Here is a 27,150-nt window from a genome sequence, read left to right on the forward strand (position 1 = left end):
CCAGTGTTCCAGCTAAGAATCAGAAGAGCCAGCTCCCAACCCACTTGCTACAGTCAGGGGCTAATCCCAGGCTCCTACTTTGGCACTCATGGGTGTCCTGGCCCTCTGCAGGTCTCCATGGCCGGTTGTTGAAGAATGGGGCACAGCGGTCACAGTTGGGGCCAGCCGTGTTGTGCTGGCAGACACAGACATCGTTGACCTGGGAGAGCAGCCAGTGGTTACCAGAAACAACATATAGGAAAGTTTGAGGGCTAGACCCACCCACTCCCCCAGAAGACCAGCATGCTTGTTCCTTAAGACCTTGCCTAGACACAGCCCTTCCAGGACACCACGCCCAAATGCTTCACACCTAAACACTTCCCACCCAAATGCTTCACACCTCAATGCTCTGGCTTTCACCCAGTCCCTGCAACGCTACAATGACTGGGATCTGTATGTGAATAACCAGTAGTGTGTGCCTGTTGAGAAGTCAGTGAGTGTGCGTGCATTCGTGGTGTCCTGAATACGAGCAAGGGTTTCAAAGGCCCTTTCGCATTTCTTGATACCTGTGTTGTACAGGCTCAGTGGAAGATAAGAGATATCAGACTAATAAACTGTGGGATTCTGGAGGCTGGCAGGCTCTCTGCAGCTTTATTCTGACAACCTGTGACTAAGCTGTTTGGCTGATAGAACACACACTGTGAGTTGTTACTAGACTCATTAAGATATAAAAATAGAAGCACCATTGTATGCTAATTGCCTCCCCCAAATTAAGCCCCACCCCCACAGCCTGGCATTCAGGGACCTGTTCACTCTTAGCTCCTCTTTTCTCTCTGCCACAGATGAATCTCTAGCCACTACCCATGCAAGCTGGCATTTCCCATTAGCCAATTCTGATGGTTTTTTTTTTTTTTTTTTGCCTGCCATAATTAATTTCTGCATCCATTAGCCAAATGGATCATATTTATCCCTCCCACCTAGGTCCTCCTAGGTCCCTTTATCTCCATAAATTGCAGTGTTGGCTAGTGTATAGTCACCTAGACAGTGTTTTACAAACACCAGCACCCTGGCCAAGTTCCACCTGAACCTTGAACCTCAGAGACAAGGCCGAGGCATTGGTGCTGTCCTGTGAGTCCTTCCTCACGCCCCTACATTCCTCCTACTCAGCCTTGGGCTCTCCGGATCTGTCCTGAGAGATCCTAGGTATTCCCTCGGGGCTCCTTCGTAGCCTTCAGCAGACTGGGTTGTTCTCTCCACTAACCTCTCTCCTCAGTCTCCAGCTGTGACTTCCTCCTGCCTCTCTGCCACCAGGCTGTGCCATAGCCCTTAGGTTGACAAACTGACCCCCTGGGAAAGGTGAACAAAAGGCCCCATCTCTCCTCCACTGTAGTGGTTCTCTCAGGGTCAGTGAACTCTTCCCAGGGTCCTCCTGTTCAGGCTGACCAAGGACCACCAGAGCTTGCTAAACTGTAGCTTCTCTACCCTGACTACATCACTACTGGCTGGTGTCCTGGTGGACTTTGTGTGCAGACTAAGCACTGGCCCCTCACCTGGCCCCACACCCTACTGCCTGATGAATAAACTCATTAGCTCTCAACTCCACGGAAAGTACAACCCAAGGCTTCAAACGTCAGTAATTAAATCCAAGTATCTGAGAGTAGAGGCCCAGACGGGCTATTTTGGCCCTCATACCTTATAATTCATGATAATATTTCCCTATGTACACAGTAATTTCCATAGTGCAGTAATTCTCTGAGAGTCAGGTTGAGAGACTTTGTCAGCTTTTCCTGTACATGCAGCTGAAAGCTGAAACCATCCCCAGCTGCAATGCAGACCTAAGTATACAATTAAATTTCTGAAACATTAGGTCTTTCTTTGTTCTTGGAGACTTACTAAATTCCTATGTGTTTTGTTTGTTTGTATCATTTCCTTATTTGGGGATTCTTTTTCCTTTACAAGATGATGTGCACCCCAGAGTCTTAAACTCCTTCTGTAGTTGAAAATGACCTTGAACTTCTGCTTCTCCAGCTTCTTCCTTCTAAGTGTTCTTCTGGGCTTGCCAGGTATGCACGCCATGTCAAGCCTCCATTCCACAACCTATCTCTCTACCCTTCTCTGGCCTTTCCCATACTTGGCAAGTAGTCTACCCCTGAGTTACATCACCAGCAGTATCCACAACTACAAAGTGGCTGTCCTGCTGCATGGGTCTCCTTCCACTTCCCCCCACCCACCCTGGGTTGTCACCTGCACAGCAGTGGTGGGACCTGTAGGGCCTCCAGAATTAGAGGCACAGTGGTCAGCATGTCCATGACAGAAGCAACTCCCCTGAAGACGTAGCTGAGACACTGCAAAGTAGGCACTGGGTGGATAGGAGCCTCTCTGGAGCACAGGGGCCAGCTTGGTGAAGTTGACTCTCAAGTTTGTGATGTCTCCTAGTTCTGAGAGTGGCACCAGTGAGGAGAAGGTAAAGACAGGAAGTTAAAGGCCAATGGAACCTCCTTTTCTCCCTTCCCATCATACCACAGACACCCCACCCTCAGCCTCCTCACAGCATCTCCCTGGAAGGTGTGAAGCAAGCAGTACTTCCCAGCTACACCGGGGAAGTAGGAAGGAACTGGAAATTTCAATGACCCAGGTTCCCAGCTGCTTCCTTCCCCCCCCAACCCCCCCCCACACCAGTCCCATGGAAACGAGGAAGACTCAAACAAACCTTGAATCTTTTTACTTTGAGATGCAGGGATAGCTGATGCCAAATCCATAAGGTTAAGTTGGACCTGATCAGAGAGAAGAAAGGTCTAGACTGCGGTGGAGAATGGAAATGGGCAGGAAGCTCAGAAGCCTTCCTTCCCCTTCTTCTCATTCCCCTTAAATCCCTTCAAACCTGAGATAGACCATGGCTGTTAGGCCTGCCCCCTGTGCTAATAGAACATCATGGCCACAGAACCCTAAAAGAACGTACTCAGTGGTGTGTGTGTGTGTGTGTGTGTGTGTCTGTATGTATGTGTGTGATGTGTGTGTGATGCGTGTGTGATGTGTGTATGTGTGTGTGTATGTATGTGATGTATGTATGTGTGTATGTGTGTGTGATGTGTTTATGTGTGTGTGTGTGTGATGTGTGTATGTGTATGTGTGGTGTGTGTGTGGTGTGTGTGTGGTATGTGTGTACTGTGTGTGTGGTGTGTGTATATGTGTGACATGTGTGTGTAGTATGTGTTGTGTGTGTGTGGTATGGCATGTGTGTGTATGGTGTGTGTGTGGTATGTGTGTACTGTGTGTGTGGTGTGTGTATATGTGTGACATGTGTGTGTAGTATGTGTTGTGTGTGTGTGGTATGGCATGTGTGTGTGTGTGTGTGTGTGTGTGTGTGTGTTGGAAAATACAAATCTACCAAGAATTTCCTGCTGTATCATCTAAGACAGAGGAGGGCTTGTGCAATACTGACTTTTTACTATTAGTTTTAAGTTAAAGGTTTTGTTGTTGTTGTTGTTTGTGTGTGTGTGTGTGTGTGTGTGTGTGTGAAATAAAGCGTGTAAACCGCATAGTGTGCCATGGTGTGCGTATGGAGGTCAGAAGACAACTCTGTGGAGTTGGTTTTCTCCTTTTAGCTTTACCTGGGTTCTGGTGATCACCAGGTCTCCAGGCTGCACTTAACCCGCTCTGAGCCATCTCCCCCCCTACTGTTAGTGTTTTACATTACTATAGATGACAATGGCTTTGTCTGACATTTTCATGCACAGAAGGTGGTAACTGGCCACCTTCCCTGCCCACCCTCAGTTTTGAGTATGCTTTTATTTCTTCTACAAACCACTCAACACAGGTGACTTCTTGGCATATCCCACCAAGCTTTTATTTCAACCCCCTACAAATGAAGAAGAAGCCTTTGTCTCTGCTCAGGGTTAGGAACAAGTGAATACAAAGGCCAAACAAAACTTTAAACAATTAGCTCAGCAGTTCTCAACCTGTGATCGTAACCCCTTAGGATTGAATGATTTTTTTTCATGAGGGTTGCTATTGGAAAACACTGATATTTACATTAAAATTCATAATGATAGCGAGATTACAGTTATAAAGTAGCCATGAAAACAATTTTATGGTCAGGGTTGCTGCTACATGAAGGGAGGGAATTGGAAGGTTAAGGACCACCATTAGATAGACACAAGGAAATCTGCGGCCACAGGGGGGCAGCACTCAGCCTGCCTGTCACCTAAGCTGTGAACAGGGAAAAGGAAGCCATATAGAATGGGATATGCTTTGGGGAAGAATTCGACCATATGGGGAAGATTCCCAGAAGTTCCAGGTGTTTCTAGAGGCAAGTAATAGTTTTTACTGCAGATGCCTTTGGAGCTCTGGGTTGTTCTTGATCCTCTGATCTGACAGGCCGATAGATTAAAATAAAACAAGAAAAAAAATTTTGGAGGTAACTTTCTGAGAGTGAAATGTGTTCTTTGCTCATGTGTGTGTAAGTAGCCACCCCAAAGATCTCACAGCAAAGCTCACTCATGGATCCTGTGAGCCCTATAGGAGGAAGTGGGGTGAAGTCAGAGGATGTCATAGATGTGGCAAGATGTTTCTGGAAGGTCCCATCAAGATGACCTGACAGGGCATGTTCTCACTTCTTGACTAGGAGACATGGCCCTCCTCCCTTTGCCTGCTGGTTCAGGTCCCCTGAGCCTACCTTTCCCCCAGTCAGATGCCCATTAGGCCTCTGGGACAAGGGCCGGCACCGGACGTCCTGCCAGTTCTTGGGTTGGCCCTGGTGGACCTGGGGGAAGGTGCTGGCACAGTCTGTCGCCAGGTACTGGTACACCCTCCACGTCTTGCCAAAGTCAGAAGAGCGCTCAATCAGCATGCCAGCTGGCATGGGACCCTGGAGAGACATGGGGCAGGGATGTGGAGCAGGGTTGAGTGACGGAGGGAAAGAGGAGCTGGAGGACCCTACCATCATGCTCAGCCTCTCCATAGGCCCCAAAGCAACAAGAATAAGTGAGCAGACGCTAAAACCTCTGAGCCTGGGACACAAATCTCTCCCTGTCTCCTGCTAGAGCTCTTCTGTATCTTGGGTGTCTTGTCACAGTGACAAAACAAAGACCAACATACCCACCCTTCTTAAATAAACTCTAACCCAAGCTTTGTGTGCAAAGGCTCCCTGCGCCTCGCTCAGCCCTTACCAGCACCCACCTCAGTGAGCATAACCCTTCCTTCAGCCTTTCCACTGGTCTCCTGCTTCAAACACTCCTTCCTTGTGGGTTTCTTCCCATCGTTTGTTGGGAGTCTAAATGTCACATCTGTGTGGCGATTTCTTTTTTGTACCTGCCTAACTTGCATTCTTTTCTGCCCAGTCTGTGCCATGTTTCCCAGTCTAGCATCTGGCTTCCCTCAGAAACAGCACCCTCGGTCTATTTACTAGCCAATTCCCTGCTTTCTGGGCAGGGTTTATCAGCTCCAACATAGTTCCTATTTGGGGGTGGACAAAAGAGCCATCATCCTGCCCTGTAAACACTGCAAGACACTCACCAGCATCTCAGACTTCAACCTACTGTATGTCATGGCTGTACCCACAGATGTGACAACAGAAAAATGTCTACAGGAATTGCCAGGAGCCCCTCCCTGACTCGTCACCATAGCACTGCATCCAGCTTCATCGTGACTTCATGTTTAACGTCTATCGCTAACACCTGCTGCCAGTTCTACTGAACCATCAGTGTTCGGTATGTGTGTGACTAAACCTGATCCATGATGGGAGACACTGGAGCAGCAGAAAGGGTTTAACAATAACTGAGTTAACACTGCCTTTCAAAACTGTCACCTTGAGGGACTGGGCTTCTGTTCAAACACTGCTGGCATTTCTCAAAATACTTTGACCTTTTGTAGGGCAGACCTCTCAGAGCCAACTTTCTCAAGCCATACAAGAAACTGGGTCCTGTTACATTCCGTCCCACGCTCTGAAAGAGTCTTATAGATTTTTCCTGATTGTCCTGTCTTATTAACGAAACTTTATCCTTTGGTACTTGACTATTTCTGCATAAAGAATAAAATCAAATCCTCTCATGACCTGCTACCAATGAGTGGGAACCTTTGCCTCTGGGAGGGGAGTGTAGGACAGAGGAAGGATTACAGTGGCCACAGAGCTGGGGGGGATGGGCTGTTCTCCAAAAGCAGTGTGCTACTGTGTGTCCTTCCCGTGGATAGGTAAGCTCCTGGTTACTGCTTAAACTTGATCTCATCTTCAGAGTTGTTAATAGAGTTCACTGGGGGTTGGGAAGATGACAGCCATGCTCGGTGGGTGAGTTTGAGGACCAGAGTTCAGATCCTCAGCCCAGTCTTTCTCTCCATCATCAGTGATCCACTGATGATGGAGACAGTGACTGGAACAGTCCACTCCCCCACACCTCACGCTCTCTGCCATGACGTTCAACCTCAGCTTAGTCAATGGAGCAGACGCTACAGGGATGAAGCCTCTAACACCCTAAGCCAAAATAAATCCTTTCTCCATAAACTGGTTTCTTGAAGATCTTTGTCACAGCAACGAGGCCTGATTAACAGATGCTCACCACATTGGCCCACATTTCTGGTTTATTCTACTAATTTTTGTGTATTTAGGTATACATGTTTGTGTGTGCACACATGGGGGGGGGGTAGGTGCATGTTTACACTTAAGCAAATGGAGGTTAGAGGTTGATGCCTTCCTCAATAGTTCTTCACTTTTTTTTTTTTTTGAGACAGGCATTACTGTTGAACCTAGAGCTCACTGATTCAGCTAGAATTACTGGCCAATTAGCCCCCAGGCATCTATCTGCTCTGGTCCTCCTTCCCTCGGTGTTGGATTATAGGCTATGCTCAGGGTGGAGTAGAACAGATCACTAATGATAAATAGTAAGACCAGGAGTAGGGAGAGGGAGAGAAACAAAGAAAGAGACTCCCCAGGACAGATAGGGCCCCATAGGGCATGTCCCCAGTGACTGACTTCTTCCAACCAGGCCCTACCTGAAAGTCACCATCACTTTGAAATAATGCCACAGATTGTCAGTCCATCCGTGGATTAATACATTGGTTCCATCAGAGCCTTGTGAGTCTACGCATGAGCTATTTCAGGGACATTTCATATACAAATCATAAAAAGCAACCAAGCCCAGTGGAACTGGTATGTGCCAGAGTAAAGTTGATTAGACAGGCCGAAGATGTTGGCTGCAGAGAGGACCAGGGTCTGTAACTGCAGCATGACTAGAACAGGGGGGTGGGAAGGAGCTCTCTTCTCTTGGTGGCCGCCATCAGTTTTTACCATGATGTAAGATCCCAGTGAGTGCCCCTACTCTGAAAGAGGACCTTTAGCACAAGATGCCACCATCCCAGCTTAGCGAGATAAGATACTGGATTCTTCTGTCAGCCCAGGTCCCTCGCCTATCCCCCCCGAGGTCCTCAAGACCAAACCTTAAAATCCATCATGATGTCCTGAAGCTGCATCCTCTTGTCTAGGTCCAGCTGCAGAGAGACGGGGCTCACATCTGGAAGGACAAGAGACAGAAAGGTTAGACAAGATGATCTCCCCGACACTCCCAAAGACCTTGATAACATCAGCTCTGGACAGCAAGAACATCTGTGACCTTGACTCTGAACAAACTCTGGGAAAGAAGCAAGCCATCGAATTTTGCTTGTGTTATATAGTCAAGTCTATCTGTGTCAGATGGTGATATCATCACCAGCACCTCTGATACCCCAGGGGCTCCTAGCATGTCTGTCACAAACAATTTCATCCCCAAGACCCAAGCCCTAGCACTCACCCACCCACCCACCCACAGAGACAAGGGCAAAGTGAAACAGATGTGGTTCTCTCCCAGAGCACCTTTCCCTCATTGCCTTGAGCATTCAACACACCCCCCAAAGCAAATCTGGAAGGCTTTGCCTGCCCACCTGCTGAGCCCTTCACCACCAAAACCCAAATAAACAATCTTGGAACACCTCTGTGTGCCCCAGCCTGTGGAGAATCCGTAATCATGGGCTCCTGTGTGTGGCAGGTCCTCACCATTCTGTGACTGCCACCAGCGCACAGGGCCTGAAGAGGATGCGACGTTCTCCACTCGGTGACTGTTGTAATTACGAGGCAGCCTGGAGTCACACTTGCAGCATTTCATCTGCCACTGTAGGGGAGGGAAGTGGCACAGCTCAGAGCAGGTCTCTCCTATGTGATGGAGGAACCTAACACATATCTTCATCTGGAATCCCACCCTCAGAGGACCTGCCAGTGTCGCTGACACACTAAGAAAGATGAGTTTCTTAACCCATGGTTACTGATCATCACTTAGTTTAATTCTGTGGTCTTCCTGGTTACAGCAAAGCAAATCGATGTTGGGAACAGGGAAAAGGCACACGGTGGTAGAAAACAATCTTGGCTCGTGCCATTGTCTTAAAACTGGAGAGGTGGAATGTAAGCAGGGGGAAGGAGGGAGAAACCCACATTAACTTAGTGCCTACTGTGTCGGGGGGGACACAGAACAGAACACAGAAATTCACGGTTTGGGTGCTGTTTCATTGTTCCTCCTCCCTGACCCTGTCTTTGTCCCCAGTAAGCTGAATGAGGGCTGTCGAGAGTCAGCCTGCAAGTATTTTGTTGAGCATGTCCAATGTGCCAGGCATGGTACTGGGCTCTGAAGTTTACACTTCTCTCTAAGGAAGCCCACAATTGGTTACTGTTTCCCAGCTTCAAGATGCCCTGTCCACAGGAGAGAAACTAGCTGTCTTAGTTCCTGTTCTTGTTGCTGTAATAAGATCTCTGACCAAATCAGCTTAATAAAGAGTTTATTTAAGATATTCTATGTCCCTGTCAGATCTTCTCCAACAACCATCACTGTAGCCTCTGATACCTCAGAGGATTTCAACCTGTCACAATGGCCAGTTCCCAATGTTCAGGTCCCTCCAGACACCCACACTGAGACTAAGCAGAGTGCAGCAAAGGTGGCCTTTCCTCATACACCCTCCTCCCAGCCTCAGTGAGCCCTTCTGCCAATAGAAGGAACCAGCTCGTTGTACTGGTGAACTCGAAGCTGCAGGAGCTTCTTTCTGGCTGTTCACATCACATCCATGATCGAAGCACAGCATGGGATGAACGCACGGGCTGCTCTCAGCACTTTCTCCATTTTATGTAGCCCAGAAGCTCAGCCAAACCCACAGTTAGCATAATCAAGGTAATCCTGCACAGGCATGCCCCAAATGCTGGACTCCTTCTAATGTCCAGCAAGCTGACAACACTCAGTAAACAACTGTCTTCCTGAGACAGACAGGCCTAGCAAACAACACCCACACCTCCCATGTCCTGCAACTCCCTCTGAGTGGGACATGGGACTGAACTGCAGAGCTGCAAGGATGGACTCCAGGTCAAGGCAGAGATAAAGAAGTGAAGGTGATCAGAGAGATGGTTCGTCTCTGAGTCCGAGCCTATGGGCATGTGAGCGTACCACTCCCCACAGACACAGTGTGGCACTGCCCCAGCTTCCTTGGGCTCCACATACAAATACCTACCCTCTCTGAGTAGCCATAACCTCAAACCCTGTCCCCAAATCCAAGAGAACAACCCACAGGGCTCAGAGTTTACTCCCGAGTAGAAGCAAAGCTTGGGCAAGACCACTGGGCTTTGCTGACTCTCCACACACCCCAGGCCTCTGTTTTCCTCTAATCTCACCTCATCCGTTGCCTTCCAGCTGGTCAGACTCAGCTGCGTGCAGGGAAGGCCACATGCTGTCTAAGCCAGTGTCACACGCATGGGCACCTCTGCTCAGGGGCATCCTGTGACCATGCTAGACCTGCTCATGAGCTATGCAGTCTTTCGCCAGCACCATGTTGCCTCTGTGTGCTCACAGCACTGGCTCAGAAAAGAAGAGGAGCTGAGTGTCCTACTCCGGGGGCTTCCGCTCTCCTCCACACTTCCTGTCTCTTAGTCCTAGTCAGCTAAGGAACAGTACTCTCACCCTCCCTTATCTCAACCAAAGATGCCCTTAGTAAACTAGACTGTGCCCACCACTTACCAGCCATTTTCCATCCTGGCCATATCCACCTGGATTACTCTTACCACACATCTCCACTTGCTACAGTATACACTTCCCGGTGATTTCTGTCGACTGTCTATTGTCCCCTGCTACAGTGTACTCTCCACAAGAACGCCGGCTTGTATTCCTTCCCCCACTGAATCCCAGCAGAGAGAAGGTTCCTGTCACACTGCTGGCTCTGGCTAAACACTTGCTGAATGAATGAATGAATGAACGAAGAATGAATGAATGATCGAGCGAGCCATGATTGGCAATGCTCAACATGTGCCAACTATTTTCACCCACACAATCGATGAGCTATTTCTTTCCCGAACTCAGCCTGTTTGAAAGGAGTGGAGAGGAAGTAAGGAATCAGTCTGAAGGTTAAGTGGTGTGCCTATGCCACTAGCTCCTCAGGATACAGAAGCAAGAGGATAACTTAGCCTCAAGTTTGCTGTCAGACGAGGCAATGTAACAAGACCTGTCTCTAACTGAGGGAGTCCTGGCCCGGTACCAGGAACTGTATTAGATAATTTCAATATCAGAGCCTCTTTAAGGGGCCTGGGTGATAGAGGAGTCCCCTAGAATACACGATGCTCTGGGTCTGATTCCTAGTATGGCAAAAACTAGGCATGGGGTACATGCTTGTGATCCTAGCCCTGAGCAAGTAAGAGTCATGAGGATCAGAAGTTCAAAGTCATCCTTAGGTATACAGTGAGTTCAATACCAGCCTGGGCTAAATGAGACCTTAATTCAAAAAAAAAAAAAAAAAAAAAAACAGAACAAAAAAAATGTAAAGAAGCAATTAAGTTTCATAGCAGCCCCTTGAGGAAGACAATATTTCTCTACTTTCTCCCAAGAAAGCTGCTGAGTGACGAATGTCACTGTCTTATCCACAGAGCGCCTAGCAAGGCTCATGATGACCCTCAAGATGACCTTGGGGGAGCCCATAGCACAGAGAGCATTCTGGGAAGTTCCCAGCTTCTCCTGCTCACTCAGCTTAGCTGCTCTGGAGATGAGGAATGTACCCCTGGCCGAAATGCCTGGGCACTTAGCGTCATCTTTTCTGGGTAAGAGAAGAGGAGAGCAGGAGGCCCCTCTAGACCCTATTTGGTCCTTGGCTAAGGAGTGTGCACTTCCCTGCTCTCTGCCCCACCTCAGAGGCATATTTTCCACTCCATCCTGTCTGCACCCAGCACATGTCCGGAGGAGAGACAAGGGCCAGCTGCCTTCTGGCAAATGCTGTCACCCAAGCTCCCCCACCCCAGCCTGGGAGCTGAGCCCATCCTCGCTGCCCATGGCAGCACTCAACACAAGGCTCTTTCTTTCTCAGCCTAGAACATTGTACAAGGAGCCAGAGAAGGTAGGAATGGCCTTGGTGCTCCCAAATGACAGTTATGTAACCATTAAAGAGTTTATAGAAACTGCAATTGCATGGGGAAGGAATTACATTCTAATGTCTTGTGGGTTAAAGGTAAGCTTAAACTCCTACATACAATATGATCTCAGATATATTTTTTAAAGAGCAGACTGCGTTTGGAAGGAAATATGCCCGATATAGTAGGGGGGGAAATACAAAAATTGCCAAAATTCCCCTATTTCGACCTATCGGCATATAGTTCAACTTAATATCTAACAGGATTTTAGGTGACTTTCTCCTCTCCCCCCTTTTTGGTTAGTTTTTGATATGTTTAAACTTTTATATATTTGGTTTTGACTTTTATATGTAGGAATATAGACAGGGTTATAAATAAAATGTTAAAGATATTCAGTGTCAGTGCGGGCTCAATGCTCTGTGCTGCCCTCAGTCACAAAGATGGCATGGGGCCCTCAAACCAGCTCCACCACCCTTCCACGTGTGCAGGTACTGATGAGGAGGGATCAGATGGCTTCCTGGGCTCGGACACCGGGAGTTTCGTGTCTGCTAACACAGCTGAAGAGGGGATTGGCTTTGCTCTTAAAGAGAAGCTAAGCCCCAGCTTCAGACAGGTATTTTAAGTAGCTCAGCGGTTATCTCACCAGCTGGATGGGCCCAAAATAGAACAGTCGCAATAGAAGCTCAATTAAAGACAAGCTGTGTGCCTTCCCACTGGCCTCAGTTTCCTTCTCCGTATACCGTGTGTATGTATCAGTGCGTGTGAAGCTCTTCTCACAGGTCCTACGTGCCCCTTTCTCTACAGCAATGGCTGCTCCCAGCAGCTGCTGCCTCCCTCCTTGGGTCACGTAGCCAGCATACTCTCTGTGTGCTTTCCAAGAGAGGCTGCGTTCTTATCAGTCCGGCCTGCTAGGCCTCCGGCCAGTTTGGCTCCTGCTTTCTCTCCAGCTGGAGAGGCTGGACTTTCTCCTGGAACCTTCTAGAATCTCTGTGATCTGGCTAAAAGACAACCCCTTCCAGAGAGCTAAACTAGGGCAGAGGAATGAACAAGAGCCAGCAGGGCCTGAGTCACAGTGGAGAAGGAAGGAGCCTGCATTGGAAAGCTCTGAAGAACAGTGCGGGGAATAGGAAAGCAAGCTCTGGTTAGCCAAGATGCAGTTCCCTTTGGGATGATCCAGGGGGTAGCTTTGTGTTCATCAAAGCTACATCCAGGGTCATGGGCTCTAGTCAGGGCCCAAAGAAAGAGACCAGGGACAAAATAAAACAACCCAAAAGGCCTGCTGTCTTAGAGAGAGAGAAAAAAAATTCTACAAAAATTTAAAAAAGAAAGAAAATACATGTCTCCCATGTCAGCTTCCTCCTTGGTGAAGTGCAGGATGAAGCCGGTAATAAGTTGTCCCCATTATAACATGGTTTAAAGCTCCCTGGACCGAGCTCCTCAGTTCAGAAAGCCACAGAACCATGGGTGTCCAGAAGGACAAAAGAAACAAGAGGAAAAGACACTGACCAGAGGCCTGCTGAGAAACCTGGCCCACAGCCCTTCCTCAATGTCGGGTTCATCAGCCTCCCAGAGTCTCCCAAGAACCAGAAAAGGCTAAAGTCAGGGCTGGCAGCAGGTACTGGGTGGGAAGAGGCACCAGGGCATTTAGCCATTTTCGACTTCATCTCCTTTCTCGTTTAGAGCAAACTGTTTAGACAGCTCTATCGCTGTCTAAACTAAATTGAGAAAGGCAATTTTTCCAAAGCTGATTATAGAGCCCAGGTTCACCACACACGGCCAAATTACATTACACTACACCTGCTCTCCCGAGCACTGCCGGCACACCTACGGCTCACCCTTCCAAGACCTCAGATGGGGATATACTGCATTTTACACGGTGGGTATCCCCAGTCTACTGGCTGAGAAAGCTGGATGAAGGAGAGATTCATGTACCAGGCATCTGACTCCATACTGCCCTGTGCCATCCTAAGTAAAGGTATACAGAGGTCATATGGTACACGTGGTAGAGACTATGTGGATTTTCTAAATAACGCTCTCCTCTTCACTCAAAAAGGACAGATCCCTCTAAAGCAAAGATGTCCCTCATGCTGAGAGCGGGAAGTCAATTCTACCTGACGATGGCTCCCTAAGTCCACAGAGGACCTAGCTGGCAAAGGCAGCCTGCAGGACATTGCTTGAGGCATGGGGAGAATTTCCTAGAAATGCCAGACCTGTGTTAAAGATTCTAAAGGTGATTAGAACTTCATGACCGTGGAGAGTCAGAGTATTATAGATTCAGAGATAGAAAGGTCTGGGCTATCTTCAGTCTTCTGTCTTTTGCATTGTTCCCAACACCCTCTGACTATTGAGTAAAACCTTCTGAAGGTATAAAAGCTTAGCAAGCAGCAAGCTTCCACCAGCCCAGACGCTGAGTGTCATCTGGCAGCTCATGTGACACTTCCACAGTGTAACTGTCACTTGGAATGATCTGAGCCTGAGTTTCTACACCACACCAAATCATGCGTGACCCAGAAAAAAGAATCCCTCCCATCTCTTTAGAAGGCCATGTTTGGTGTTAATAGGGCCTGAACCTCAGGAGTGGTGGTGTGAGAAGTCAGGGCTGAGTGTGCATCTCCAAGCCTTAGGTCTTTCTCCTCTCCTCTGCCCTTTTAGCTCCACAAGCCCATTCCTTTGCCCATAGCGACCCTGATCTCACAACCTCATACTTTATGTGACCAGGTCTTGCTTCTCTCTGACAGTAACTATCCTGCTCCAACATTCCTTGTCATTTTTCCCATCCCTTCAAGGGGTAACACTCTCTTGGGACCCTTGGGGAAACCTCACCTATGTCTCTGATATACCAACCTGTGCTGAGGTCCGAATGTCTGACCTTCCCTGAGGGAGATTACATTAAAATGAGGAAATCTGCGGTGCTTACCCAGAACGGTAAAACTGCAACCCCATGGAAGCCTGAGACCCTGGGCCTTTTCAGAGCTGGGGAACGTAGGAAAGATAACAGTACCTGTGGTGCATGTGTGCATGTATGTGCACATGTGCATGTGTGTGTGCGTGTGTGCTTGTGCATGATGGTAATTTTTTTGCCAACTTCACTGAATTTGGAATCATCTAAAAAACAAACCTCCGAGTATAACTGTAAAGTTGTTTTACAGCAGTTTTTCTGAAGAGGGAAGACCTGCCCTGAACCTTGGTGACACCATTCCATGGGTTGGATTTCAAGACAGAATAAAAAGGAGAAAGCAAGCTGGGCAGCAGCCTCATCTCTCCACTTCCTAACTCTGGATGCAACGTGACCAGCAGCCTCACACTCCTGATGCCGTGATCTCCTCCACCATGATGCGTTTGGCTCAAATAAAGCCTTCTTTAAAGCAATGAGTTAATAAAACAAACTCTTCCTTAAATTGCTTTTGCCAGATACCTTGTCACATAAAAAGACACCATAAGTGGTGCAATATGTATGTCTGTTGTGGTCTGAATGAGAAATGTCATACACGGGTCCACAAATTTAAACCACACATCACCCGGTTTGTGGTGCTGCTTCCGGCCACTTGTTAGAGGAAATATGTCCTCCGGGAACAGGCTTTGGGAGTATATAGCCTTTCCAAATTTCCTATTCTTGGTTTTGGATTCCTGTGTATGAATAAAACATGATCTCTCTGCTTCCTGCTCCTACAACCGTACCTTCCTTGTCATTATGGACTCTTTCCCTGTGGACAGAAGCCAAAATAAGCCCTTTCTTCCTTAAGACAGACAGAAGGGAGGGAGGGGCAGGGGGAAAGAGAGTTGAAGAAAGAGGCAGGCAGAGGGAAAGAGTGCTGTTGGTTATTATCACAGTTACAGAGAAACAGCAAACACGGTGAGTGTACACACACACATACACACACACACACACACACACACACACACACACACGCACACACACACAATTTCTGCCTACACATTAGCCTTTCTGAAGGTCACAAAAGCAGATCATTTCCAATCAAGGAAAAGCAGGGGCTAGTGTGGGCAGAAGTGGACATGTGGGTACTCATGTGCCTATAAGTGCTGAAGAGGAAGGCATCTCCAACTGGTGGTGGCTCTCTTCTTTGCAAGAGTCTAAAATGGCAGCTGTTTGGCTTACACAGATAATTAACCTGGGGAATGTGCTGTGCAAAGCTGTCATTAAGACAACAGATGATTAAGTTTCCCTCAGAAAAAAGGCGGGGTGGGGTAGGTAGAACATTTGAGAAACAGAGCAAAGACATGCTGTCATGGTTGGAAGCAGAAGCCAAGGCTGGAAGCATCCTGACAAAGCTATGGGCTCTGGTTCTCTGCCTCACAAAGCCTTGCTCATAGGCAGCCATTGCATCATGGTCCCAACACACCATGCAGTTCCTCCAGGGCTGAGCGAACAGCAAGCTTCTTACATGGAGAAATGGTGATCTAGATTGGAGTCCTTACTTTCCCAAAGCCACAACTCTATTTTGGGTCAGAACCAGGACCTCAGGCTCCAATCAGGGTTGACTGTGGCTTCTCCAGTAGTCACAGAGCAAGCAATCGAGAGGGGCTGGGAGAAGATCAGGCTGGGAGCACTGTCCTTAGGAATCAGGGAAGGTAGGATCTGAGTGGTTTGGCTACCGTGAGGTGTGTGAGTGTCCTGATAAGGAAGATGAGCTCAGAAGATCTGTGGGTAGAGCTGCTTCTGTGAGCAGAGACAATCCCCGGGATACAAGAATGGATGGAAAGAGGGAAAGGTGGTGGAAAGAAGAGGGAGGCAGAGGGAAAGGGTAGAGAAGGGGGATGGGAGGATGGAGGAGCCACCTGAAAGAGCACAGGCCTCTGCAGATGCTGTATTCATCCTGGACGTTCTACCACACAGTCCTCACAATTGTCCCCTGAACTGGATGCTACCATTGCTTCCTTCTCATCTGTGGCTCAGGGGTAGTGCAGAGGTGCATCTGGGTAGAGGAGTGTCACATAGTATTTTATCCAGGCCTTGGGATTGAGGGAATATCTCTACAAAGAGTCTACCCAGAAGACACAGGAGCCAAAAGGAGGAAAGCATGGGGCAGACTGTCTAGAACTAGGAAAGCTCTACAGTGCAGTTCTGGCAGAGTGTAGCCCGACTGACCATTAATGGGTCAGGAAGGCAGGCCGGCCCAGAAAGGCAAAGTGGGGAGAGGTACGACTGGACCAAAATAACTATGTCCAATGTCCATTGCAAGGGCTGCACCATGAAGCTGAAATCTGAAGAAGCCAGTACTGGAGACCCACAGTGCCCAGCCAACCATGGAGGCAGAACTAGGCTGGGGAAAGAACGTGCAGACAGGCTAAGACTGGATTGCAGACGAGTCACTTCTTGAGGCCAGAGCTGGAAGGAACACTTTGGGAACTGGACAGAATCCCAGCAAGTCTGCAACTGTCTGCCATCCACACAGTCCAGCTGAGGAGGGGTTAGGTAAAGTGAGACAGAGATGTCTGAGGTCATAAGTCCCTCTAAACTGGCCCTCATTTCACCGCAAGAGACCACTACAGTGACCCCTACATAGACAGAAGAGAAGCCTAAACTCCAGGGGGTGTGCAGGGAAAGCAGAGAAGTGGGTGAGATGTTAACAGCCTACTACTACCCCCTGCATAACCACTCAGAAAACCTAACATCCCCTTGATCCTATCTAGAATCCAAACCTTCTCACAGCTCACAGGAATAAGAAGTCGTAGGATGGTGTCAAGGTGATACATGATTGGACAGTAGAGAGTGAGGCGGTGACAAAGTTGGTAAGGCTGAAGAGAAAGAAAAGCGGGAAATTCAAGATGGTTCAGATCAAGGTAAACTAGGTCGACTTTATCTTGTCTAGGTGGGTGGTTTCTATCTTTATTAATTGGCAGTGAATTTATTGTTTGGGTGTATTGTGGATTGAGAATTTGACATATAAATCTGTTGATAAGGTATTGGTGGTTGAGTCATGATTTTACCAGGCTGTAGAAGACAGGAGAGATGGTACTGTCTGCACCCAGCTCATCCCCAAGAATGCAGAAGCAAAGAGGGACCCTGCAGAGTGCTCTGTCCCACACTGGCTAGAGTGAGAGAGCCTGGTTTCTTGCCCAAGGTCACACTACGTTTGGCAGGAGACCTGGAACTCTACATCACCTACAAGGTGTCCCGTTCTCTACTCTGCAAACAGCTCCCTGGATTTATTTCTCCCATAGAAAAAGAAAAATGAGCCAAAGCTTCTTAGCTTTCACAGCAGAAAATAGCTAATATTTACCCATCCCCAGAGTTGCAACAGTCTAGACTGCTCTTTTGCAAGCACCCCTCTTTGCTCTCAGGAGGCTGCTTATAAGCAGGACAAGAGGCCAGTTCCTGAGGGTGCCAGCTGAAAGAGGCAGAGGGCAGACCAGGGAGAAACCAGATGTTCAGGCCAAGTGGGGAAAAGGCTCTCCTCAGAGGCTGTGCAGGATGATATCTTCCACCATGGGGTCTTTATCTTTCTCTGCTCCATCTTCTGAGGTAAGTCAGTCTCAAGAAGAAGGTAGAAGTCGCCCTCTGAAAACCAGGTTTGGGCTTAATGGCACATGATTTGGGGGAGTTCTATAGGTAGGCATCTGATTCTCTCTACTGCTTAGAATTCTAGCTTAGCACTGCAGGGTCCCCTATTGCCTGACCCACAGGAAGTAGTCTGTTACCCAACCTGGTCAAACAGGCTTCCTATATCCAAGCAAGTGACGACGGAAACAGCACGTCCATCTTTGCCAGGCATCTCCAAAGTCCTTACTCCGTTCCTTCTATGATTAAAAATAGCCACAAGAATGCCAGCACCTGGATAGACAAGAGCACTTCAAATGCCCTCTTTCAGGTCCTGAGGACAGGGCAGTCTGGGAAAATGTATCCACAGAAACCCTTGCTCCTTCATCAGGGTCAAAGGCAATCATCCAATTCTCTTCCTTTTCCCAGTCGAGGCTGCAGACACTCCAGAAAAGCTTTCCCTGCCACTCCTATACAAGACTATTTTGAAGGCAGTAAAAGTGACTAAGGACCCCGGTTACTCAGGAGGCTGAGAACAGAGAGTTACATGTTCAAGGCCAGTTTGGGCAACTTAGAGAGGCCCAGCCTTGATATAAAAGAGTTAAAATAAAGGTAGGCTTGATGACTCATACCTTTAATCCCAACAGTTGGAAGGCAGAATCGGGTGATTTCTGTGAGTTTGAGGCCAGCCTGGTCTACATTGTGAGTTTCAGGACAAATATAGCTATATAGTGAGACCAGATCCTGTCTCCAAAATCAAATGTAAGTAAAGTAAAGGTACGGATGTAGTCCAGTAGCAGAGTGCTTGCCAGTTCGCACACGGTTAAATCCTTGGCACAGCAAAACAAGATAGGCCAGTCAGGCAACTGAGAGTGACACACAGAATCAGAAAGATTTCAAAACATGAAAACATAAATGAGGGGGGAAAAGGGGCTCCCAACTTGTTGAGGAGTAAGAAAAGAAATGCAAAGCTCCCAAAGAAAGGGTTCAGAGGCATTGTGGGAGAACACCACAACCCTCAAAAAGGCCAAGCTACTTTCAAATACCTTGCAATAAATCTAACCAAGGAAGCAAAAAGCCTGCCCAAGGCAAACTTTAAACTGACCTCACAGTCATGGATCAGAGCAGTCAATACGGTAAGAATGGCTGTCTTACCAAAAACAATCTACAGATTCAATGTGCCATCAAAATTCTGATGTCACTTGTCACAGTAATAGAAAAAAAAAGTCAATATTAAAATTCATGTGGAGTGCAAAAAAACAAAAACAAAAAACAAACAAAACAAACAAACAAAAAACCCTTAGAGAGCCAAAAGACTCCTATACAATACAAACAGTGCTGTAGGTAGTACATTCCTCATCACAAGTTATATTACAGAGCCAAAAAAACAGAAACAGCACGGTATTGGTGCAAAAACCAATCAACGGAGCACAAGATTCGGATATAAACCCACACAACCAAGGTCACCTGACTTTTGACATATCTCCCCACAATACATATTGTAGAAAAGAATGCAGCTTTTCACAGATGGAGCTGCTGTCTACATGTATGAGAATGAACCTAGATCCCCATGTCTCACACGTAACAAAAATCAGCTACATGGGGATCAATTGATACAAGATCTGAAACACTTGAAGCTGTGGGCACAATCAAGGACTTCCTAAATGGAAGCCAGTTTCTAAAGAGCTGTGACCGATGATCAATAAATAAGACCTTAAGAAATTAAACCACTTCTGTACAGCAAAGGAAATGGTTAAGGAAGAGCTTGCTTACAGAGGAAGAAAAAAATCTTTGCTAGGTATACCTCCAGCAGAGGGTTAATAGCTATAATGTACCAAGGACTCAACTAAACAACAAAACCTCAAACAGTAATATCAATAAATGGGCTACTAAGAGGCAACTCTCTAGAGTTCGGATATAAATAGCATGTAAACACAAAAAGGCGATTCATCTCACTGTCAGAGGAATGCAAATCAAAGATACCTTCCAGTCACATCACAGGACAACCATGGTTGCTAAGAGTATGAACAACATATTATGTGTAGTTGGGGTGCTGTCTTCTCCATTATAGATAACCTCATTCTAATTCTATTCACCCTCCCTTGGGAGGATCCTCTCCTCTCCCTTCATCCCTTACACCTCTGTGGATATTCTAAATGAAACACACATGTCTAAGGCTCAAAAGCTAGCAGCCACTATAAAAGAGTACACGCAATGTTTGTCTTTCTGGGTTCTGGGTTTCCTCACTCAGGATGATTGTTTCTAGTCCCATTCATTTACATTCACATTTTTTTCTCAACGGACGAACAATATTTCATTGTGTAATGAAATGTATCACATTGTCATTGTCTATTTATCGTTTGATGTAAGCGAAGTTGTTTCTGATTCTGGCTCTCATCACTAGAGCAGCAATGAACATGAATGAGTGTCTCTGTAGTAAGACGTAGGGTTCTTCCTAGACATCATATGCTTCTAAATAAAATGCCCAGTGCAGGAATGGGTTCCATCTTTTTATATTGTTGGCTTAAGGGGTCCTGTAGACTACCCCTCGATAATCAATCTAATGTTATTGATTACCCTTTACTACATGACAATGAGACCCTATTGCTGAAGATACCACAAATTGATGTCATCAAACATAGAGAAATTGAGCTGGTGCTCAATTGGAAGCTTCATGCATACTGACATTCATAGCTGTGGATGTACTATACACATTACCAGAGTAGAAAAGTAATCATCTCACTTGGCTACCAGCCTTGCAAGCTACAATAGTTACCCACCTGCAAGACTTTTCCACTTGCTCAGTAGGAACACATTGTTGATGAGAGTAACTAAGTTGTTCATTTTATTTTAGGCCTATCCCATGAGATAGAGCCCATATAAGACACCACTAAAGAGACCAAGACCCTGAGACTAGCTAGGTCATGAGTCTTAGGGAAAAAAAACTATTATTCTGCTAAAGTAAATAGCAACAAATGACTCCTGATGACTCATAGGTCATTGCAGAGCTCCACCCTCACCAGAGAAGCTTCTTCCTGAAGTAGATGGCAATTAATATGGATACCCACAACTGGACAATGTGCAGGGAATAAGGGACTTTGGAGTGCTTAGGCCTGAAGAAGATGCCTTCTGTCACATCATTCTTCTGAAGGCTCAGGAATCTATGCAGAAGAGGAGGAAGAAAAGTTGTGAGAGCTAGAGAGGTGAAGAATGTCAAGGAAATGGCATTTTCTAGAGACTACAAGCTTGATGCACATATGAACAAACTCACAGGGACTATGTCAGCATGCACACAAGCTGCACATATGAAGCCACAGGGACTATGACCACATGCACGCAACCTGCACATCTGGAGAAAACCTCAGTGTGGCAAAGAGAGAAGCACACAAAGTCACACCCTAACCAAGACGCTTTTGCAATTGATAAATGCTAGGAGAAGAAAAACCAATCTGCAGGGCAGACCTTTAGCTCAGAAGTAATTGGCCAACCCAACCCAATTCTATGTTTTTGTGTGATTTTTGTTGTTGTTGTTTTGTTTTGTTTTGTTCTGTTTAAGCTTTAGATTTTTCTAAGGAGAGAAAGAAAATGAATCAGAGGAGATAGGTGAGGTCTGTAGGGGAAAGAATATGACCGACATATATTGTGTGAATTTTAAATAAAAGATGAATTCAAACAACAAACACCAGTGGGGATGTGGACAAAATGGAGCCTTTAGCACACCACTGGTGGGAATGCAAACTAGTCTGCAGCACCACAGAGATCAGCATGGAGGCTTCTCAAAGACCTACCAGTACATCCTCCATATCACCCATCCATACCACTCCTGGGTATTTGCCTAAAGGATACTAAACTCTCAGAGATACCTGGTGTGATGGTTTGTATATGCTTGGCCCAGGGAGTGGCACTATTTGGAAGTATAGCCCTGTTGGAGTAAGTGTGTCACTGTGGGTGTGGGCTTAAGACCCTCACCCTAGCTGCCTAGAAGTCAGTCTTCCACTAGCAGATGAAGATTAAGATGTAGATAGACCTCTTAGCTCTGCCCACACCATGCCTGCCTGGATGCTGCCAGGATCCTGCAGCATTAATGCTTAGCAATAATGGACTGAACCTCTGAACCTGTAATCAAGCCTCAATTAAATGTGTACTTATAAGAGTTGCCTTGGTCATGGTGTCTGTTCGCAGCAGTAAAACTCTAAGACACCTGTCCATCAGTGTTCACTGCAGCTAAGTTGTGGAGTCAACCTGGGTGTTCAGCAACAGAGGGATGTATATGGAAAATGTAGCCCCCCCCCCCTTTTTAGCTATAAAAAAGAATGAAATCACACCATATGAGGGAAACTGGATGCAACTGAAGATATATCAAGCGAACTAAGACAGTCTTAAAAAGGTCAGTATCAGATGTTTTCTCTCATTTGTGGTTCCTAAACTTTATATACAACCATATGCATATATGAAATTAAGTCGGAAGTAAAATTATCCAGGGGGAGAAGAGGGACAAATGTGAGGGTGGATGTCTAGGAAAAGGGAGTGTGGAAGAAAGGGACAGCAGGATATACACTGGAGGTGCAGTACACCCCTGTCTGGAATGTTAAAAAGATAAAGATACAAAAGAGCGCTAGAGAAATCGAACGAGATAAAAGCACATCATAACATCCCCGTGTTCTGCTTTTATCTGGGCTGCGGTGATAACATGCCTAGCAGACAGCAATGCGGGAGAGGAAAGGCCTTGGCTTTTAATTGCAGGCTACCATCCATCCTGTCAGGGAAGTCAAGGCAGAAACATGTGCAACTAATCACATGACCCCGCAGTCAAGAGCAGAGACTAATGAAAGCTCCCATGCTGCCTCCGGCTGGCTTAGCACCCAGCCACCTTCTGCCCTGGGAATGAGCGACACAACCCACAATGAGATATGTCTTCCTACACCAGCTAACAGTTGAGACAGTCCCCTACAGACATGCCCACGGGCCAATGCGATCAACCTAATTCTTCCACTAGGCTCTCTCTCCAATGATTCTAGGTTTTTGCAAGTTGACTTTTGAAACTAACCATCAAAGGTTATATAGAATGTCAAAAAGAACCTCTTGGCTTATAAAGTTAATCTACACTAATGACGAGTGTGTATATTACTAAATAAAGTGGCAGGCGACATTGTCAGGCACACTCAAAGCAGTATGATGTGGGGGTTTACTCAGCTTCTTTCCCATTATCGGCTGAGTCTCTATCCTTTTGTCACTTATTAAATGATCCATAATGCTTTTCATTTGCCACACTGGTGAACATGGACCACTAGGGCTGACAGATACACCACCCCTTTCCACAGGGAAGGACGCAAAGCTCCTCTAGCCTGTGGTTGTATATTCTCCTGTTACCCTGTTCACACAGGCCCAGAGACAGCAGCAACAGGGGGATTGTGAGGTAGTTTGAATCACTCTCCACAACTCCTATGCTTTACCAGAGAGGTCACGTTAGACTTTATACAGCTGAGAAGTTATGTATCCTTTTCTCATAGCTAAGACTGGAGAGGCCAGCATTCACAGACGCTCAGAGATTGCAAAAATGCTAACTTTACCCTCAGAGCTAAGAAGTCCTGTTAATTCTGTATACCTCTAAATTCCTTAGAAGTGGGGATCCGAATTTAAACTCTTCTGCCTTCCCCCCAGAGAATAGCCCTTGACCTATGCCTTCTATACTTTATCCAGTATCCCCATTCTGTCTCACCTTCCTCCTGTCCTGGAAGCCTTGAAAAAAGGACCTACCTGTCCATACGGGGTGCAATAGGTCTCAGGCTTGGTCAATCCACAGGTAGATGAGGCTCGAAGAAGTTGAGTCCTTCCAATGAGCAAGTCCCCAACAGGTGGATAACAGGCCCCTCTGGAGCAGGCTTGCTGGGCACACAGGAAGCCAGGCAAGGCTACAATTACAGGGGAAGGTTGAAGTGTGCCGAGAAGATGAAATCCCAGCTGATCAACCCCAATATTCTCTCCTTAGGAGATGACATCAGCCAAACTGGACCCTCTCTTCACTGGTGTCAATGTAATGACTACATCCCTGACTCAGGGAGGTAAAGGGGCTGGTTTCATATCCTATGACCTTTAAAAGAAGGGAAGAGCCGAGGATGGTAACACAGCTAATGGAGTACATGAAGTCCTAGGTTCAGTCGTCAGTAATGCATAACCAAGTATGGTGACATATACCTATAATCCCACAATTCAGAAGCCAGAGGCAATAGGATCAAGAGTTCAAGGTTATCCCCAGCTACACAAGGAATGCAAGGCCAGCCTGGGTTAGATGAAACCATATAGGTGCATGAAATGTTTAAGCTACATTTTTAGTAAAAAGAAAAGGGGGAGAAATTTCAGTAACAGTAACCACCAGTAATCCTAACACACGACCAATACCATCTACACGTGGCTTTAGACTCAATCTGGAGATACACGCTGGGCCATGTAAACTCTGTGACAACAGAGGTTTTGGGGTCGGAGTAGGGCCCTCAGGCCACAGGTCAGATGAAGCTGTTGGCTGAGACATTGATGGAAATTTGAGAATGTACATGTTATTTCTACTTATTCTGTACAGCTGATGGGCTGAAAGCCAGCAGCCATGAGTTCCAGGAGAACAGAGGCTCTGGGGAAAGCTTGAGAATGAGAGATGGGGACCCAGGAAACCACACATCAACCTTGGGTGAGGACAAGACCCAGAAAGCCTACTGAGAGAGGGAGAGAAGCTTCTTCTTCCTGAACCACAGAGGAGGAGCAAAAGGATGCTTACCAAACCACAGGAGGAAAAGTGCTGTCATCATGGGTCAGTACAGGTCCCCAAAGAGGTCACCTAGAACAAAACAAAGCATCCTGGATGGTCAACCTCCCTCCCCACCCTTTCTTCATTGTGTTAGACCACTGGCCTCACCAAGTCTTTATCCTGGATCTTCACAAAGACACTTCTGAGCAATGGGCACATTTGTAGGCAATAGCAAATATCTGGGACATTTGTCCCAGGCAGTGGAGATCTAGAGGGAGCTCTAAGGAACCAGGGTCAGCTTCTGAAATGGGTGGGAACATGGGCACTGTTTAGAAGAAGGGAGGAGAGGACATCCCATTGCAGCAGATAGCTAAAGGGAGGTCCAAGGCTTTGTTTCTGCAGATAGAGAGAGAGAGAGAGAGAGAGAGAGAGAGAGAGAGAGAGAGAGAGAGAGAGAGAGAGAGAGAGAAACAGACAGACAGACAGACAGACAGACAGACAGACACAGACAGAAACAGTGACAGACAGCGGCAGACAGGCAGGCAGGCAGACAGACAGACAGACAAGCTTCTCAGGACTTCAACCGTGGTTTACCTACAAGTCAAAGGCACCCAGGCCAAAGGTGCTAAAAGCCTGGAGGCAGGTCTTTTCCTGAATTGACAGGGTCTCCAGTATTACAGGGCCACAGTGAGGGTGAAGCTATGGTAGTCACAACTCTTGGAAAACCGGGCTGCAGGAGTGTTGTGGGAAGAAGAGGGGTGCCTTGGGAAGAGGTGAGGAAGTTCTGTGGGAAAGCATGGGGTGCTCTGGGGAGAGGTGGGCCCACCCGTCTTAAGAAAAGTAAGAGAGGGCTAAAGAGATGGCTCAACGGCTAAGAGCACTGACTGCTCTTCCAGAGGTCCTGAGTTCAATTCCCAGCAACCACATGGTGGATCCCAACCATCTGTAATGGGATCTGATGCCCTCTTCTGGTGTGTCTGAGGACAGGGACAGTGACATACATAAAATAAACAAATCTTTAAAAAAAAAAGGAAAAAAGAAAAGAAAATTAAGAGATGACTTCATCTGCACCAAGAGCAGCTCAAAATGTCTCCAGTTCTGAACAAGGAGAGGGAAGGCAGCTGGAAACAGTGCAGAAAGCAGGCCTACCTCAGAGGCATGCACCACCCTTCCTCCACCTGGGATCGGACACTGCTCTGCCCAGTGACGCCCAAAGCAGCTGAGGAACAGAGATGGTGGTGGCTGGGAAGAAGGGAACCAGCAGCCTTCCTGCCATTACATCCCAATACTTCAGAGTCCTTCCTACAGAGCAGTCCGGGAGCCCAAGCTGGGAATGTGACCTTAGGTCTCAGGGCCACAGAGGGCCAAAGACAGAAAGCATCTCTGATTTTCCCCAGTATCCTCTGCACTCCTTCCCCAGCTGAAACCCACCAAGAACGAGACTGAGCAGAGCCCGGCCATTCCTCCCAACTTGCCTTTGTGCTAAGCCCAGATTTTAGCTGCCTTCTTCTAAGTAGCCAGGAGCTTATCAGCCATGAAAAGCAATTCAAACAGCCACAGACATTTACCCAGGTGTACTCAGGTAAGGAGTGCTGCATGGGCCCTGTAGTCAGCCTGGGTCCCCAGAGACACAGACTTGCTCTGTCCTCCCCCACAGGACAGGTAAGGCAGATAACCTACCTCACCCAGAGCTCCCTGGGAATGTGGGGGTCCCCTCTCTTGGCTCCACGGTTTTAAACAACAGCCTCACCTCTGGAGACTCCCTGGCTGGGTGTAGCCCCACTGCTGGCCGCCTCAGGAATCTGGCACCTGACACGCCCATCTGACGTCACTGAACCCCCACCCTCAGGACAGGACTAGGCAAGTGGGTTGGTCTTGGAGGCTGCCTGCCCTTAGGTGTCTGGAGGACTGGAAGGTGCTAGAAACAGGCAGCAGCAGGGTGTTTAGAGATGGGGGAGGGGGTTGTCCCTTGGGCAGGGAAGGGCCCAGGCACTGAATTTGGCACCTTCCCAAGTCTAGTAGGTGTCAGCTTCTTCCTAAGTCCCAGACTACCCTGGACAGAAGACCAACCAGGCAGGAGACACACCACATATAGTGTTAGGGTTTGGGCATGTCACTGGGCTGGACAGTGTAAGATTCAAATATTCAGAACCCTGGAAAGCACCAGGCTCCCAGAGGGGAAAAAAATGAGGAAAATCCCAAATTCCTGGGAAGTTTTTTGGGGGGTAATGGGGTGTCCTTAAAAGCTCAGGAGGTAGACAAAGCTCAGTTCTCCCAGGGAAGCTGAACAGAGAGCTGCCTGCATCCTGAGCCTTTGGCACTGCTGGCAAGGAGCCGCAGGACAGGTAACTACCTGTGAGTCACTGTTCCAGCTGCTCCTGAACCCCACCCTGCTGGGCAGGAATGCCAGCCTGCAGGGCCAGGAAATAGACCTGACCAGGGGTGGGAGAAGGCTGAGGCACAGATGGGATGCTAAAGCCAAGGCAGACTTACTCAGGCACAAGCCAGGCCCTGGAACACAGTCTCTTTGTGGGGGTCTCA

General features: G+C 47.4%; 1 protein-coding gene across 1 annotated transcript in view; it reads right to left on the bottom strand.

Annotated features, from left to right (window-relative positions):
* The window catches only part of LAMB3 (laminin subunit beta 3), a 41,645-nt gene extending 15,255 nt beyond the window's left edge, over window positions 1-26,390 (bottom strand). Inside the window, exons 1-9 of the mRNA XM_080916698.1 lie at window positions 26,290-26,390; window positions 24,640-24,699; window positions 23,628-23,782; window positions 8,000-8,114; window positions 7,408-7,481; window positions 4,655-4,846; window positions 2,690-2,753; window positions 2,224-2,417; window positions 79-199 (exon numbers count right to left, since the gene is read on the bottom strand). Coding sequence (XP_080772824.1) covers window positions 79-199; window positions 2,224-2,417; window positions 2,690-2,753; window positions 4,655-4,846; window positions 7,408-7,481; window positions 8,000-8,114; window positions 23,628-23,782; window positions 24,640-24,670 — 946 coding nt within the window. The 5' untranslated portion in view covers window positions 24,671-24,699; window positions 26,290-26,390. The remainder of the gene's footprint in view (window positions 1-78; window positions 200-2,223; window positions 2,418-2,689; window positions 2,754-4,654; window positions 4,847-7,407; window positions 7,482-7,999; window positions 8,115-23,627; window positions 23,783-24,639; window positions 24,700-26,289) is intronic.
* Between the last annotated feature and the right edge of the window lie 760 nt (window positions 26,391-27,150).

The sequence above is a fragment of the Micromys minutus genome, assembly GCF_963924665.1.
Source record: "Micromys minutus genome assembly, chromosome: 1".
Lineage (NCBI taxonomy): Eukaryota > Metazoa > Chordata > Mammalia > Rodentia > Muridae > Micromys > Micromys minutus.